Genomic DNA, 17,060 nt, shown 5'->3' with positions numbered 1-17,060 from the left:
AGGTCTCATACCTGTATATAGGTATATAAATGGGGTTTTGCCTTCCTCTGGATCAACTAGCTGTTAGAGAGGTTAAAATAGAGTTAAAAGGTTGAACTTGATGGACGTGTTTCTTTTTTCAACCTAACTTACTATGTTACTATCTAAGTGTAGATGGGTGGGTTGCGCCCCCTGAAACGTTGATGCACAGCTGGTCACAATAAATGGGGTAAGCTCCCCGACTGCATATAATTGAGTGTGTGGCTCCTTTCAGTTTTATTACTAAAGAACTGTGGGGCGCCAGTTAATATGTAGAAGTCTATATGGTGTCATTGGACTGGTGAAAGACCTTGAGGTCTCTGTGGTAATTTTCTTTAGGCAATAGTGATGTTTCTTCTTTATATGACCACTCAGCAAGAAACTGCAAATTGTTGGGTCCTGCAGTCAACTGATGACATAATATCAGTTATAAAGATACAATGAACTTGTTTTTTTTTCTTCAGAATCTCAAAAAACATTCCCACAACTAAAGACGTCGAACCACTGCTTGAAATCGATAGCGATATCAGGAGTTTTGAAGTCTTTTTGGCCTCTAGGACCCCAGTGCTCATCACAAGAGATGTGAAAACCTTTCTGCCATGCACAGTCAACTTGGATCCAAAGCTGAGAGAAATCATTGCGGGTAAGTGGATGTGTTTTTCCCTGTTCTGCAGTCGAGGGTATGGAAACGGCAGAAAAAGATGGATACATAGAGGAACATGGGTGCTTATATAAGGGGTTCACATCGGACATCATGGGGCAATGATCCATGGGATATGATTCATTATTCCAGGGCAATCTCTCATGCTGCTGGCTAATTTTGCTTTTGCAGATGTTCGTGCAGCAAGAGACCAGATGAATATTGGAGGATTCCCATATCCCACACTTCCCTTGCAAGATGCTCCACCCAGGGCAGCCTCTGTATTCAGCCAGCCATCTTCAGTCTGCTCCTCATCTTCATTTAACGGACCCTTCCCTGCTGGGGTAATGTCTCCACAGCCACCAAGCAGCTATTACAGTGGGATGACCGGACCACAGCATCCCTTTTATAATCGGGTAGGTGGCGTTCTGTATTCTCGGTTTGGAAATAAGCAGAACATTTTGGGAATCTGTCAGTCTTTGCTTTTCTTACATTTTTAATATTGCTAAGAATCAGCACTGCAGTTCATTTGTTATTGGATATAGTTTATTGGCTCAGTTACCTGGGTTGCTCACACCTGCTGTAATCTCCTGGCTTATCGCTGTACATAAGGGGTACCTTGGTATTGATGAGACTCTCATCTCTCTGTATGCAGAACAATACGGAACCTGGTTTTGCTTCTCCATTATCTATTTCCATGGAAAAACCTATGGGATCAAGCCCACTAGGTTTTAAAATACAGCAAGGGTAACTCCTGATTATATCGACTGTTTATCCCTGCCAAAGGTGGACGTTTACAGACCAATAAAAACGGCTGACTCTTCCACTCTAGTCTGAGTTGTGAGAAGTTTGAAGTCCTGGATCATTGCTGCTAATGAGAAGCTGAAACTTTAGGCTGGTGAAACACGTTCAGTATAGAAAATATTATATTTTTAACCATATTCATGTTTAAGGGTTTAGTTCTCCTTTAATGCTGCCTTCTTCCAAGTAGCCTTTTTAGACACATGGCATATGTAAAGCCTGGTAAGTGTTCCATGATGAGCACAGTGGGCTTGTGGAGACCCTCTCCTCATCTGTATATAAAATCTCATGAGCCTGTGCATACACAATCAAGTGGGAGGGTAACGTCCACTCATAACCAGCGAGGTGGCCAACCTTGCATTGCAGTTAGCCAGTGCTATTAGAGATGCAATTTGTACAGCTCGTGATATATATAGAAATCTATTAATGTATCCTTTCATAAAGAACAATTGTCTCCTACTCCCACACCATAAATAAAGTAGATTGGTTCTTGGCAGGTTCTTCATATAGAAGACATCAAATATGCCAGCGCACATATAAAATCCTACACTAAATCTGCAAGAAATCCTGATTCCTCCCTAAAGGGCCAGCTGAGGACTGAAATTATAGTAATAGTGTTAAAGCCTATTTTGATTCACATTTAATCTAGTATGGCTGAACGCTCCCGCACTAACTAATCTTAAGGTGGCCATACACGGGCCGATAAAAGCTGCCGACAGACCGTGTCGGCAGCTTATTGGCCTGTGTATGGGGCCCCACGATGGGCTTCACCGATCGAGATCTGGCCGAAAGTCGGCCAGATCTCGATCGGATGGGACAGAAAATCGCGGCCGCATCTATTCGTTGATGCGGTCCCGCGACCCGACCGCCCGTTTGGGCATCGTTAGGATCCGATCCTTGGGCCCTAGGGCCCACGATCGGATCAGCCGATATTGCCCTCAAGGTGGGCATATCGGAGGGAGATCCGCTCGTTTGGCGACATCGCCAAACGAGCGGATCTCTCCATGTATGGGCACCTTTAGGAAGGTGTCTTCTGGCAAAGCAATACAATCTTGAGTCTTTTTCCCATATGTAATAAAAGAAACTAAATTTGCCCAGGGGCAGTGACTATTAGCAACCAATGAGATGTTTGCTTTTAAATAGGTGATGAGTAAATGCTTCCTGTTGATTGGTTGCTATGGGTTTCTGCTACTGGGCAAACTTAGTGCCTTTTGTTACAAAACCCTCTTTGTGACTAAAGCTGGCCATAGATGTAAAGATTTTTAAAAGATCCAATCGTCATCGTGAGACCACGATTATCTCGAAACGATTGTACTAATTGTCCATCAACTAAAAAGTCCAATTTGCCAGGAAAACAAAGGGGAGCTGCCTGCTTGGCCCTGCAAACATAGATAGATTGCATAGACCAACAAAGATTTTTTAACCTGGTCGATCAATTTTCTGACAGATGTCGGCCGAAAAATCATAAGATTTACGATCGTTCGAATCCCACTAACCGCACGATAATTTCGAAGGATTGGTCGGACTTCGCTAAAATCGGTCGTTCGGCAAGAAAAATCTTTGCGTCTATGGGGACCTTTATAAAGAAATAAACCTGACAGAGTCTTTAAACCCTTCCCTTGCCTCATGCTGAAGCGATAGATCCTGGGACTTTAAGTCCCTCTGTTTTCTAGAGAATTTATTCACCACCCACCATGGAAAGCAGACGGGGATGGGTGAAGTGTAGGGGTTGTTCACCTTTAAATTAACTTTTAGTATAATGTAGAGAGTGATATGCAATTGGTTTCATTTTTTTGTGGTTTGTGAGTTATTTAGCTTTTTTATTCAGCAACTCTCCAGTTTGTAATATTAGCAATCTGGTCGCTAGGGTGCAAATTACCTTAGCAACGGTGAATTGATTTGAATAAGAAAGGAATATGAATAGGAGAGGCCTGAATAGAAAGATGAGTAATAAAAAGTAGCAATAACAATACATTTGCAGCCTTACAGAGCATTTGTTTTTAGATGGGGTCAGTGACCCCCATTTAAAAGCTGGATACTGTTAGAAGAAGGAGGTAAATAATTTAAAAACCCAATAGGCTGGTTTTGCCTTCCATAAGGATTAATTATATCTTAGTTGGGATCAAGTACAATGTACTGTTTTGTTATTACTGAGAAAAAGCGAATCATTTTTAAAATTTGGATTATTTTGATAAAATGAGACCACCATTCCATAATTCAGAGCTTTCTGGATAACGGGTTTCTGGATAGTGGATACCATAATTAAAGCATTTCATCTAGCGCAAGTCAAGCTGATCCTTTACTGTACCAATCCTGCCCATGTTAAACCGGTTTTATTGCAAAACAAAAGGGCATTTAAAGAACCCATTGCATTACTTATTTATAGCTCAAGTATATAAAGGCACGTAGGGAAATAGGCAAAAACCCATCGCTAGGAAAATCCTATTCTGAAATAAGTCTCTAATAAAGCCAATGTGTAAATATAATGGCAGGATCCCCCACATGGGAGCAGAGAGGAGGACTAGGAAAGGCACACGCTACATATTATTACTGGTACCAAACAAGTCATTAGGTTTTGCTCATTCACTGCAAAATGTTTATAAAAAATGGCTTTTGAATATTTTTAATAAATGTACTATTAACATGTACACACATTGTACGGCACACTGTATTTACTGAATAGCAGGATTATGCGAGGTTGGGGTTGTGCAATAAGAGGTGAAGAATTTGCTCCGTTTATAGTAACCCATACCAACCAATCAGCAGCTAGCATTAAAGGAAAACTATACCCCCCAAACAATGTAGGTCTCTATAAAAAGATATGGCATAAAACAGCTCATATGTAAAACCCTGCTTCATGTAAATAAACCATTTTCATAATAATATACTTTTTTAGTAGTATGTGCCATTGGGTAATCCTCAATAGAAAATTGCCATTTTAAAAAATAAGGACAGCCCCCTGGGATTCTAGGATTCACAGTGCACACAAACAAACCATACTTGTTAGGTCACATGAGCCAATTAACAGACAGAGTTGTGTCTTTTGCTTTCACACTTCTTCCTGTTACAGTTAGAGTTGTAGTATTTCTGGTCAGGTGATCTCTGAGGCAGCACACAGACCATCACAAATTGGTGGCTCAAGGCAAGAGATGTAAAAGGGCAATATTTACTTAAATATATAGACCAGTTTGATAAGATTCTTTAATATGCCACTTAATTTGATATAAACTATCTTTTGCTTAAGTGTTCATTTTGGGGGTATAGTTTTCCTTTTACTGGTTACCCATTTTAGCCCCAGCTTGTAAAATGTGTAGTGCTGGCTCTCAATTGCTCGACTGCCGGGGAAATTGTCTGGCAATGCCCAGTGCTGCAACATTAAAGGAGAACTAAACCCTAAAAATTAATGTCTAAAAATGCCATATTTTATATACCTGTACTTATATGTAATTCAACTTTTAGTATGTTCTAGAATGGTCAATTCTAAGTAACTTTTCAATTGGTCTTCATCAATTATTTTTTTTATAGTTTTTTTCAATTATTTGCCTTCTTCTAACTCAAGCTTTCAAATAGGGGTCATTGACCCCATCTAAAAACAGAAGCTCTGTAAATCTACAAATCTAATGTTTTTGCTACTTTTTGTTACTCATCTTTCTATTCAGGTCCTCTCCTATTCATTCAGTCTCTTATTCAAATCAATGCAAGGTTGCTAGGGTAATTTGGACTCTGGCAACCGGATTGCTGAAATTGCAAACCGGAGAGCTGCTGAATAAAAAGCCAAATAACCCAAAAAACACAAATAATAAAACATGAAAACCAATTGCAAATTGTCTCAAAAAAATCACTCTACATCATACTAAAATTTAATTTAAAGGTAAACAACACCTTTAACTTATTGCACCAGCCTAAAGTTTCAGCTTGTCAATAGCAGCAATGATCCAGGACTTCAAACTTGTCACAGGGGGTCACCATCTTGGAAAGTGTCTGTGACACTCACATGCTCAGTGGGCTCTGAGCAGCTGTTGAGAAGCTAAGCTTAGGGCTCGTCACTAATTATCCAGCAGAAAATGAGGTTGGTCTGTAATATAAGCTGATGCTACAGGGCTGATTATTAAATTCTGATGCTAATTGCACTGGTTTCTGTGCTGCCATGTAGTAATTATCTGTATTAATTACTAATCAGCCTTATATTGTGACATTTCTATTCTATATGTACTGTATATTGTGAGTGGGTCCCTAAGCTCAGTAAGTGACAGCAGCACAGAGCATGTGCAGTGAATCAGCAGAAAAGAAGATGAGGAGCTACTGGGGCATCTTTGGAGACACAGATCTTTACTGCTAAAGGGCTGTAGTTGCCTTGGGCTGGTACAGAAGCCCAAAACATAACGTAGAACATTTCTAGCTACTTCTTTAGTTTGGCTTTAGTTCTCCGTTAAAGCGTTGAACTGACAGGTGATCAAAGGGGAACTATAGCTTAAAATGAATATGGCCAGAAACACTATTATATTTAATTCTCTTATTGTACAAACCTAGAGGTTCTGCAGCCCTATAACAGAATGAGCCAGGCCGTCAAAGCTATCCAGGGCAGATAACCGTATTCTCATCTTGTTAGGCCATATTTTCAGTGTCGTCAGCACCGCACATGCTCAGTATGCTTTGGGCAGCTGGTGAGAAGCTAATCTTAGGGGTCGTATGAAATTGTTACGTTCAGTTACATCTGTCATTGAATCTGATGCTTTCAACAAAATGTTGAAAACGTTCAGATATTGCAGGTCTTTTTCAATGTTCCACCTTAAAAGACGGTCCAGATTTGGTTTTTGAGGCCCACTCTGATGCAACCCATGAAAGGGACTAGCCCAATCACCTAGACTTGCAGGCGAGAGCAACACGATAACTATAGTAACATGAAGCACAATGCATTTTGCATATCATGGGCCTCCAGGACTAAACTGGGCTGCCATGTTGACCCCCCATTGAATGCATTCATCTGTGTGTGTTTTTTTTTTTCAATTTATTCCTCCTGTGTATTATTGTTACCTTTTTATTTCTTCATTCCTGCGTGTTTTCTTTTCTTTTTTTTTTTCATAGCCATTCTTTGCACCTCATGCTTACCTGCCAAGGTATTACTTTGGCAACCCCCAACATCCCATGTCACGCCCATCTTTTAAACACAGTGTGTCCAGGGAGCAGAACAATTGCCTAGTAAGTATGTGTAAATGTGCCAACTGGCAACTCTGAAATGTTTTTTTCTCAATTCTAGCCGAGATTCTAAAGCTGCAGAACTCTAATTACCCTATGTTTTGGTGGGAAGGTACACTGGAAAGCTCACCCTACATATACTGATGCAATTCAGTGGGCTGATCAGTTGGCTACCATATGGCCAGTATGTGGCCATCTACTTTAACTCAAGGCCTCATTTACCTTTGCTCTATGCTCACATGCAAGAGCAGTAAGGTAGTGCAAAAATGAGCCCCAAGTTTACATGCAGAAGCAGTAAGGGGTGCGAAAATGAGCCCAAGCTCACATCCAGGAGCAGTAAGTGGGTGCTAAAATGAGCCCCAAACTCACATGTAGGAGCAGTAAGTGGGTGCTTAAATTGCCCCAAGCTAACATGCAGGAGCAGTAAGGGGGTGCAAAAATGATCCCCAAGCTCTCATGCAGGAGCAGTAAGTGGGTGCTTAAATTTCCCCAAGCTCACAAGCAGGAGCAGTAAGGGGGTGCAAAAATGATCCCTAAGTTCTCATGCAGGAGCAGTAAGTAGGTGCTAAAATGAGCCCCAAGTTCACATGTAGGAGCAGTAAGTGGGTGCTTAAATTGCCCCAAGCTCGCATGCAGGAGCATTAAGGGGTGCTAAAATGAGTGCCAGGCTCACATGCAGGAGCAGTAAGGGGTGCTAAAATGAGCCCCAAGCATACATGCAGGAACAGTAAGGGGTGCTAAAATGAGCCCCAAGCATACATGCAGGAACAGTAAGGGGGTGCAGAAATTAGCTCCTTAAGGCCCATGGCAGTGCTTTCCAACAGCAAGGCACCCATGTACTTCATGCCTGGCATAGGCAGGGCTGTGTAGCGCCTTATGTGTGTTGGAGCTTCCTAGCTTGGGGAGTCCAAGGGGAGGTCCATGTATTGTATCCAGGCCAGCCCTCATGCATACAACACTGCTAAATGCAGGCAGCACTGTATCCATGGTAGAGGCACACGTCTTCATGCAAAGGCCTGTGTGTATCGGGGCAAAGTGCAAAATAAAAAGGAGGTTTGCGCTCATTTTTTTAACTTTGCACCCTGCCCCACACTTCATAAATGAGCCCTACAAATGACATATTTTTTACGTTTTGTGACCAGAAAGTCTAGATGGAAATTGAGTTTTTAGGGCAAAGAGAGGCATATACTAACTGGGGCCCCTGGAAAGGGGGAGTGGTAAGGATTTTGCTAAACGTTAACGGGCAAATTAAGCTACAAGTCCTATTTGGCTGTTTGTGGGAAAGTTGCAGTTCAACAACAGCTGGAGGGTTTCCTTATTTATGTACATTTTTATGGCCAGGACTTCCTCTCTTCAAACTTTTGGCCCCCGAAGGCAAACGATTGTCGAGAGTTATTGGGAAGGTACAAGTGAATGGTTTTATGCAGCTATTAACAGACAAAAATGTATCCAATGAATTGTGTAGCTGAGCAGGACGGATTTCATATGGTGGGTTTCAGGCACTGGCAATGGGAACATACATTATACGTGACACTTTTTGCCTGATCCCAGTAATTGTATTCTATTCACTTCCCATAGATTGCTGAGGCTGAAAAATGACAGAGTCCATCAAATTCAGCCTTTGCCACATTTTTTTCTCTATCAGATGAAGAAGAAGCAATAAAAACTCTGCTGAAGTAACATTTGCTTTAAATAAAGTAATTTTTTTTCTTTCTTCCCCCTTGGCTCCCAAACTCGCGTTCTCTTCCCTCCGAACTGCCTCCCTAATGCATGAAACGCGTTGCCATAGTGATTATAAACATCACGGAGACACAGAGCTTTTGGGGTCTGCTCGAGCCGAGTGCCATTGTAAGCAGTGCAAAGCCGCAGCGACTATGATCACAGAGCCTGTGGTTTCTAGCTACCATTTACATTAGCATAGTTTGGTGCAGGGAGAAGGAATTTATTTTCTGAGCAGCTTTGCCAGCGGTCAATAAGAGTTACTCATGGTAAATATGAGATCAAGTGTTTGTTCATCAGAGGAAAAAATGTTAAGTCTTCTTAGGCTACTGTGTACTGCACTATCACCAGTACTGGGGCTTAAAGGTGTAGCTCACCTCTAAATAAACGTTTAGTATGATGGAGAGAGGGATATCCTGAGACCATTTGCAATTGGTTTTCATTTTTTATTATTTGTGGGTTTTGAGTTATTTAGCTTCTTATTCAGCAGCTCTCTAATTTGCAGTATCAGCACTCGGGGGTTTTCCGGATAATGGGTCATTTTGTAATTTGGATCTTCATACCTTTAATTCTACTAGAAAATCATTTAAACATTAATGGGGTGGTCCACCTTCAAACAACTAGTTGTTTTCAGATTGATCACCAGAAATAACAACTTTTTTCAATTACTTTCTATTTTCTATATGTGATCGTTTTTCTAATATTGAAGTGTAAAGTGTCATTTTTCACCTTCTGAAGCAGCTCTGGGAGGGGGGGTCGCCGACCCTGTAAACCCTAAATGGATACATTTCTTATCTTTGTCCCTGCTGAGCAGAATCTCTGTGTTTCATTAAAGGCAGCTGTTAGAATTGATACAATAGTTGCTAATACTCCAGAGATGCTGCTGAGAAATGTATCAACTCAATGTTGCAAAATTGTAGAGTCTGCACCTGAATTACTGAGCTGCCAGACTCAAACACCAGAGACAGGGACATTCAACTTTAATCTTAGATTTTGGAAAATGGTAAAAAATAAATAATGGAAAGTAATTGAAAAAAGTCTTTATTTCTGGGGAACAATCTAATAAATTAATTGAAAAAAGTGTTTGGAAGGTGAGCAACCCCTTTAAATAAACCCAATAGGCTGATTTTTCCTCCAATTAGGATTAATTATATCTTAGTTTGAATCAAGTACAAGGTACTGTTCTCTGCTCTGTTGTCTGTGAAGAGTGGGTTAAAGCCCAAGAATAAGGGGTTCAAGGGATGAAATTAAGGATTGCCTAGATGAGAACCCAGAATTAAGGGGCTATATAAATAGGAGGGTAGGAGAATATGATGCTGCAGCCATAGAATTCTAGCATCCTGGCAGCAGCTGAAATTCTAAACTGAAGCCGCTGGGAAAAAAAAGAAAAAGCTATTTGAGTGTAAAAAGTGAAGACCAATGGCAAAACCCTCTTAGGATATCACTGCCTACATCATACTACTAAAGGGTCAATCAAAGGTGAACTTCCCCTTTAAATTAAAAATTAATTGAATTCTCTGCAGAGTTAACATTTCCCAGAAACATTAATCACATTTAGGTTGTGACTGTATTGCATATGATAAACCGAGCCTTGCTTAGTTCCTGTTTCTGTATTTTTTCATGTACAATGGGCTTTATGTGCTAGAACAGGTCAGTTACTCTCATCATTCTAATTAGGACCTGTAAGACCATTACCCACTTATGATGAGCCCCACCCTGATGCAATCAATAGCATACTCACATTCTGGTAAGCTTTGTCCAATTTTTGTCCTTAAATCAGGACCTAAACAAGTATGTTTGGTAGTTATGTTTCTATATTATTCTGCCCCATTGTATACTAGGTACAATGGCTGAGATTCTTCCCCGTTGCCCCAATGGAGCTTACAGTCTAAGGCCCCTAAAGCACTCACACCCAATAGTCATTTAAAAAGGAGTCAATAACATGCTTGTTTATTATTGGAGCATGGAACAAAGCCAAGTAGCTTCTGGTCAGAACTGAACTGAGGACCTCACTGCTGCAGGGCACAGATGCTAACCATATGCCAACAGAAGAGTTGCAAGGTGGAAAAAGCCTTCAACAGTGGCCATCTCTGCTCCTTCCATTCTTGTCCGATTGTCCCATACACCTTGTATAAACCACGCAGGACAAGCCGACAGCTCCTCAACCTTTGGCAACTTCCAAGAGAGCAATTCCCCCCCCCCAAATTGGGAAATACAACCCTGAGCTATGTACACAGCGGCCAAACCGCACTGTGGAGAGGGCCAGAGAGTGTTTTTGTTGGAGAGTAGCCATTTAGAAAGCACTTCTTTAGAATATTACATGGACATGCCAGTTATTTCTTAGGGTGGGGGTGAAAATCCTGTTGGTTAAAGAAGGAAAGCCAGAGAGGCCGTTTATTGCCAATTGCCACAATACTGAAAGCTATAACACTATATTTATTCTGCAGAATGTTTTACCATACCTGAGTAAACCGTTCTAGAAGTTCTCTGTTTGTTTAGGATAGCAGCTGCCATATTAACTTGATGTGACATTACTTTCTGCCTGAATCTCTCCCTGCTCACTCATAGCTCTGGGCTCAGATTACAGCAGGGAGGGGAGGAGGGATAGGGAAAGGGAGAGAGGAGCAAACTGAGCATGCTCAAGCCTTAGCCCTGGAGGTTTAAGCTGAAAACAGGAAGTCTGATACAGAAGCCCATGTGTACACAATAGAAGGAAAGATACTTTTGACAGAGGACTCCAAACAGCATTAAGTTGAGGGTTTACAGGAGTATTTACATAGACCTTTCTGATAACGCTTATTCAATTTTAGCCTTTCCTTCTCCTTTAATGGGGACCTACAAAAAGTATCCGAAATCCTATTTTATCACATTTGTCAAGCAAAATGAACTTTAAAATATCATAACCTGAAAAAGGGACTTAACCTCCAAGACGTTATCCCTGAATAGGAAAATTTCATAAATAATCCAAACGATTTTTCTAAAAAGGCAATATTTATTCACAACCATGCCCCAAGTATCAATTAAAAACAAGTTTAAAAACAAAGGTGCTACGCATGAGAGGAGGGATCCCTCTCCTTGGATTACTGAACCACACAACCCGATTTAAATAAATCAGGTGGGAGGAGCGTATACAGTGTGTACATTTATGCAAGTTATTAAATAATATTTATACTGCTGTAAGATACAAGACTAATCTGTCTATAAGGAGTATGACATATTGACATTCAACGTATTATACATGCATCTATGCCACAACACATGTATCCGTCATTAGTTACCACGCAGCTGTATATTAAAGAAAGGGATTGTATAATAGGCAACAAAGCATAGATCATAAGCACTGTCCAGAACGTTGTATATATTTGAAATTATCCCAATAATGCAGATACTGGGTCGGAGAGATAAAGTCAGGGATAAAGTCTTGGAGGTTAAAGGGATCCTGTCATCAGAAAACATGTTTTTTTCAAAACACATCAGTTAATAGTCCTACTCCAGCAGAATTCTGCACTGAAATCCAAAAATTTTGCAAAAGAGCAAACAGATTTTTTTATATTCAATTTTGAAATCTGACATGGGGCTAGACATTTTGTCAATTCCCCAGCTGCCCCTGGTCATGTGACTTGTGCCTGCACTTTAGGAGAGAAATGCTTTCTGGCAGGCTGCTGTTTTTCCTTCTCAATGTAACTGAATGTGTCTCAGTGGGACATGGGTTTTTACTATTGAGTGTTGTTCTTAGATCTACCAGGCAGCTGTTATCTTGTGTTAGGGAGCTGTTATCTGGTTACCTTCCCATTGTTCTTTTGCTTGTCTGCTGGGGGGGATTAGGGAGGGGGTGATATCACTCCAACTTGCAGTACAGCAGTAAAGAGTGATTGAAGTGTATCAGAGCACAAGTCACATGACTTGGGCAGCAGGGAAATTGACAATATGTCTAGCCCCATGTCAGATTTCAAAATTGAATATAAAAAAATCTGTTTCCTCTTTTGAGAAATGGATTTCAGTGCAGAATTCTGCTGGAGCAGCACTATTAACTGATTCATTTTGAAAAAAAATTAGTATCCCTTTAAGTCCCTTTTTCAGGTTAAGATATTTTGCACTTAGTTGTTTGTGGACACTCCTTGGGCTTATATCCCTGATTATAATTACTATCTGTGTTCTTGCTTGTTTACATTTAAAGTTAAATTCTATCAAAGTGAACTTTAATTACACTGTATAAATTATTTTAATCTTGTTTCCTTCAGTCTGGGAGCAAGCAGGCAGGAGACATTTTGTGGACACTGTTATTAAGGCAAGCCTTGTATCATCTCAGAATCTTGTTTGTGCAGCAGAATGGGAGACCCAATGTCCATCCCCATGCCCTGGCTACACAATTAAATGGTTAAGAGAACTGGGGGAATGTGGGGAGAGTGACATCTAGGAATTACTAAATGGAAAGTGAAAGTAATTGTCTGCCCCGCCCCTATGCCTTAAGCTGGCCATAGATGCAAAGATCTCATCGTACGAATCGAGGAGCCATGGATTTTATGGAACCTGTCAGTAGTGATGGGCGAATTTGTCCCGTTTCGCCAAAACATTCGCAAAGTGGGCATCCTGATTATGTGACAACGCGTCCAACATTTTTTGCCAGTTATTCACCAGCGATCAAACGTGGAAATTCATTTATTCGCCCATCGCTACCTGTCAGTGATTAGGGGTATGTGATGCTGTGCAATAATCTGAGGGATAAGGAATACAGGTGTTAGTGAGCAGTTCATCACCATTATTTTTACTTGTCATTATAGGTAGTTGTGTAGTGTCCATACCTGTGGCAATGTAATTGAGTATATATGGATCTTTTGTGCCTGTAGTATGGGCTGTGTATAGGGTTGCCACCCGGCCGGTAAAAATGATAGTTGATCCCAATGTTATTAATAGGGAAAAAAGATAAATGTATAGGAAGGCCGGTATTTTTTTCCAGAAAAGGTGGCAACCCTAGTTGTGTACAGTTGCTAATGTGCAGGGCTTTTTTTTAGTGATGGACGTGAATAATGGTGAGTGCATCTCCTAATTGGTTATTTCACTTTTAATCTGTAATTGTTCCAATGTCCCTCCTTAATTCACTGTTGTGTTGCTAGAGCATTATCGAAGAAGATGCCGCAGAGACCCTGTCCTCCCCCATTCACGCCTTTCTGGTAAAGAGTGTGCCTGTGCATTGACGTGTGTGTGTGTGTGTAGCACTTTAGTGGCTTTAGGTTCAGTTCCATTGCTGTGACACGACTAATCCTGCATCCACTGGTGAGTGAGCGAAGTGCACTAGTACAACACTAACGGTGTGACTCACTGACCTTCTCTTTGCTTTTTATGTGGTTTTTATTGCACATCCTTGTGTGCTGAGATGCTGCTCTCCTTCATAAATCAATGTCCTGCATATGGACAGCATTTCTAATGATTATTTCTCTCTTTTCCACTGGCCGTTTAATCCAAATGGCAAAAAAGCATTTTAATGAGCGCTATCTCGTAGCTCTATGTATTCCCAGTTACTCTTCCTGCCCTGCCAGGTTTCATCTGTTCTGTTGTCTGGGACCCAGCCATTGCTCTTTACCCAAGGTCATCAGGCGTGAACCATTCAGAAAACACATCTGCTAGACGTCCGTGTTTAGTTTGACATCTGCTTTGTGGACGGACTCACAACATTTTATGAACAATAGACAAAGGGGCAGATTTATCAAGGGTCGAATTGCAAATTTTCACATTTTTTTATGGTCAAAACTGACTAGCGAGTTATTCAAATTCGTTTCGGGTATTTTTAAACAATTCGAATTAGATTTTTGAGATTTATCGAGATTTATCATACTCTGGCCCTTTAAGGACTCAAATTCGCCACCTAAAACCTGCTGAATTACTGTATAAGTCAATGGGAGAGGTCCAGGGATCAATTTGGAGCTATTTGCAGCCTTCCTGACATTCAAGTTTTTCTATTCTAATCGAATTTGAGTCTATTTAATTTTTCCGAGTTTTAAAAATTAGATTTTATTAATAAATTTCGATTGGTCAAATTTTGAATTTAGGGGAGTTTTTAAAAGCCCACATAAATTAGAAATTCCGACTTCCTACTTGTTTTTTTAATCGTTTATTCTCAAATATACATGCTGTATGGGACCTGTTACGCAGAATGCTGGGGTTTTCCTGATAAGGAATCTTTCCATAATTTGGATCTCCATATCTTAAGTCTACTAAAAAATAATTTAAACATTAATTGAATCCAGTAGAATTAAACAAGTGTTAATTATAGCTTAGGATGAGGTATAATGGTTATTAAAGGAAAAAAGGAAAGCATTTTGACAGATCTGAATTATTTGATTAAAGGGGTGTCTATGGAGACTGCCTTCCCATAATTGGGAGCGTTCTGCATAACGGGTTTCAGGATAACAGATCCCATACCTGTACCATAATGTCTGGAAGGTCAGCTTGTAAGCTGGCCAAACAAGCAGATCTTTCCCCAATATGCCCACCTTGTGTTGGCCGATTTCGGACTGCTGCGATTGTTTGGCCCTAGGATACAGGAGTAAGGACTGCATTAACAAGCCAATGTGGTCATCACTCCCATGAGATTGTTTAACCTTTCTGATTGGTAGGCCCATCGCCCCATACATGGGCAGATAAGATGCCCAACGTATTTCCTGCTTTAGGCTCAGACATGGGCAGATCTAGGCTGCCGCATTTGAAACTAGAAGAACACATGGCTGTATCATCAGGGTCGGACTGAGGAGGCGGGGGCCCACCATCTGAACTCAAGGGTCCTCCCTCCTGCCTTTCGCCCTCCACGCCCCATGCGCAAACAGCCTCCGCTCCCACCAATTAAACTTTACTTATGTTAGTCTGTGTGGGGGCACGAGCTTGGGGTCCAGGGCTCCTGGGTGGGGGAGCAAGGTCCAGGTGGGGAGAGACCTTGGGGTCCGGGTGGAGCCACTGAGTTTTTTTCCCTGTGTCCCTGCCGATCCTGTCCAACACTGTGTATAATATAAAATCAGCATTGTTATCTTCCATGAATAGTATAAGGAACCAAGGCAGAATAACAAGGGCTTAACCAGTTATTGGTCTAGGACAGGGGTCCCCAGCCTTTTTTACCCATGAGCCACATTCAAATGTAAAATGAGTTGGGGAGCAAGACAAGCATGAAAAAATGTTCCTGGGGATGCCAAATAAGGGTTGTGATTGGCCATTGGCAGCCCACAAGAGAATCTGTTTGACAGTACAACTGTCAGCAGGGTTGTCTCCCTACTTCTTTCTATGGTGTAGAATTCCTGTAGGCTTCAGTGCCACTGGGAAGATTCAGTTTTACTTTGGGAGTTGCCTTCCCATTGAAAGAAAACTCAATCCAAATGTTTTACAGGTATGGTACCTATTATCCAGAAAGCTCAGGACCTGGAGTTTTCCAGATAATGGATATTTCTGTAATTTCATGCCTTAAGTCTACTAAAAAATCATGTGAACATTAAATAAACCCAATAGGCTGGTTTTGCTTCCGATAAGGATTAATTATACCTTAGTTGGGATCAAGTACAAGCTACTGTTTTATTATTGCAGAGAAGAAGGAAATCATTTTTAAAAATTGTAATTATTTGGATAAAATCGAGTCTAAGGGAGATCGCCTTCCCGTAATTCGCAGCGTTCTGGATAATGGATCCCATACCTGTACCTTGAAAAAAGAATGAGGCCACTGCTGCATCAATAGAAAGTTATGCTTTATATTTTAAGAATATATATGTAAATACGTAATCTGCAGATGCCGTGATGATCTATCAGATTAATTTGTTGTCTTCTGTGAATTCATACTCTGATGTGGCACCCAGGATTAGCCACCAGGATTAACCATTATATAGAATATTCTTTGTGACTGTGGAACAGAAATGACTGTGTGCGACTAAGAACGCCTTGGCACCTTCCTGCAGGTCAGCTGATCTCTTTTCTTCTTGGGAGTAAACAAGGCGATATCAGCCAACGTATTATGATCATCAAATCTGCTCCGTCTTATATTCCTTGTCTCCTAGAGCCTGTTTCCCTCATTCAGGCTGGAACATAACGGCCTCGCTTGGATGCCAGGATCACCCTCTTACTGCAGTCATTTGAAGTAATACTGCTGCTGACATGGTGCCCGTGCTACTTACAGCCCTCGCCGGGGCCTTTTCCTGTTTGGAATTACACATAGAGAAGAGATAACTACACAAATAAACGCTTAAATAGGCTCTGAAAGCAAAATGGAAATTCATTTCTCTCCCCCCATCCCAAAACTGCTTGCAGTACATTCCAGGGCTGCAGTTAGTGGGGGTGTTAAACTACTCAAGCAGCAGGTACAAAGGAGCTGAAAAAAATCATGAATTGAAAGCTCCGAAGCACCACTGTGAATAAAGTACCCTCTATTGTAAAATATAAGGATATTATAAGTTACCTTGGAGTTTCATGATCATATAAAACGCACTAGGCCCATAGGCCGAGTGTTTTTATGCAGGTCATGGAACTCCGAAGGTGACTTCTAATATCCACATATTTTGCAACAAGGGGTACTTTATTTTCTTATAATACACACGTTTCAGTGAGTCATGTGACACTAATGACATCACTAAACGCTGATTATAACTTATGACATAAGCACCGTTTATAAGGATATCATTTACAGGATATTCACGACTCTTGTGTATAATAGGAA

At 40.9% G+C, this 17,060-nt stretch overlaps 1 protein-coding gene across 5 annotated transcripts in view; it reads left to right on the top strand.

Annotated features, from left to right (window-relative positions):
- The window catches only part of kidins220.L (kinase D-interacting substrate 220kDa L homeolog), a 116,008-nt gene that overhangs the window by 85,101 nt on the left and 13,847 nt on the right, over positions 1–17,060 (top strand). For 3 of the 5 annotated variants that reach the window (XM_041563541.1, XM_041563540.1, XM_041563539.1), the window contains exons 23-26: positions 483–661; positions 851–1,074; positions 6,545–6,658; positions 13,489–13,545. In XM_041563541.1, the coding sequence (XP_041419475.1) occupies positions 483–661; positions 851–1,074; positions 6,545–6,658; positions 13,489–13,545 (574 nt within the window). The remainder of the gene's footprint in view (positions 1–482; positions 662–850; positions 1,075–6,544; positions 6,659–13,488; positions 13,546–17,060) is intronic. The other 2 variants (XM_018264001.2, XM_041563542.1) reach the window with 2 other exon arrangements.

The sequence above is a fragment of the Xenopus laevis genome, chromosome 5L (assembly GCF_017654675.1).
Source record: "Xenopus laevis strain J_2021 chromosome 5L, Xenopus_laevis_v10.1, whole genome shotgun sequence".
In the NCBI taxonomy this organism is placed as follows: domain Eukaryota; kingdom Metazoa; phylum Chordata; class Amphibia; order Anura; family Pipidae; genus Xenopus; species Xenopus laevis.
The sequence above is the reverse complement of the archived record's forward strand: the minus strand, read 5'-3'. Positions and strand labels throughout refer to the sequence as shown.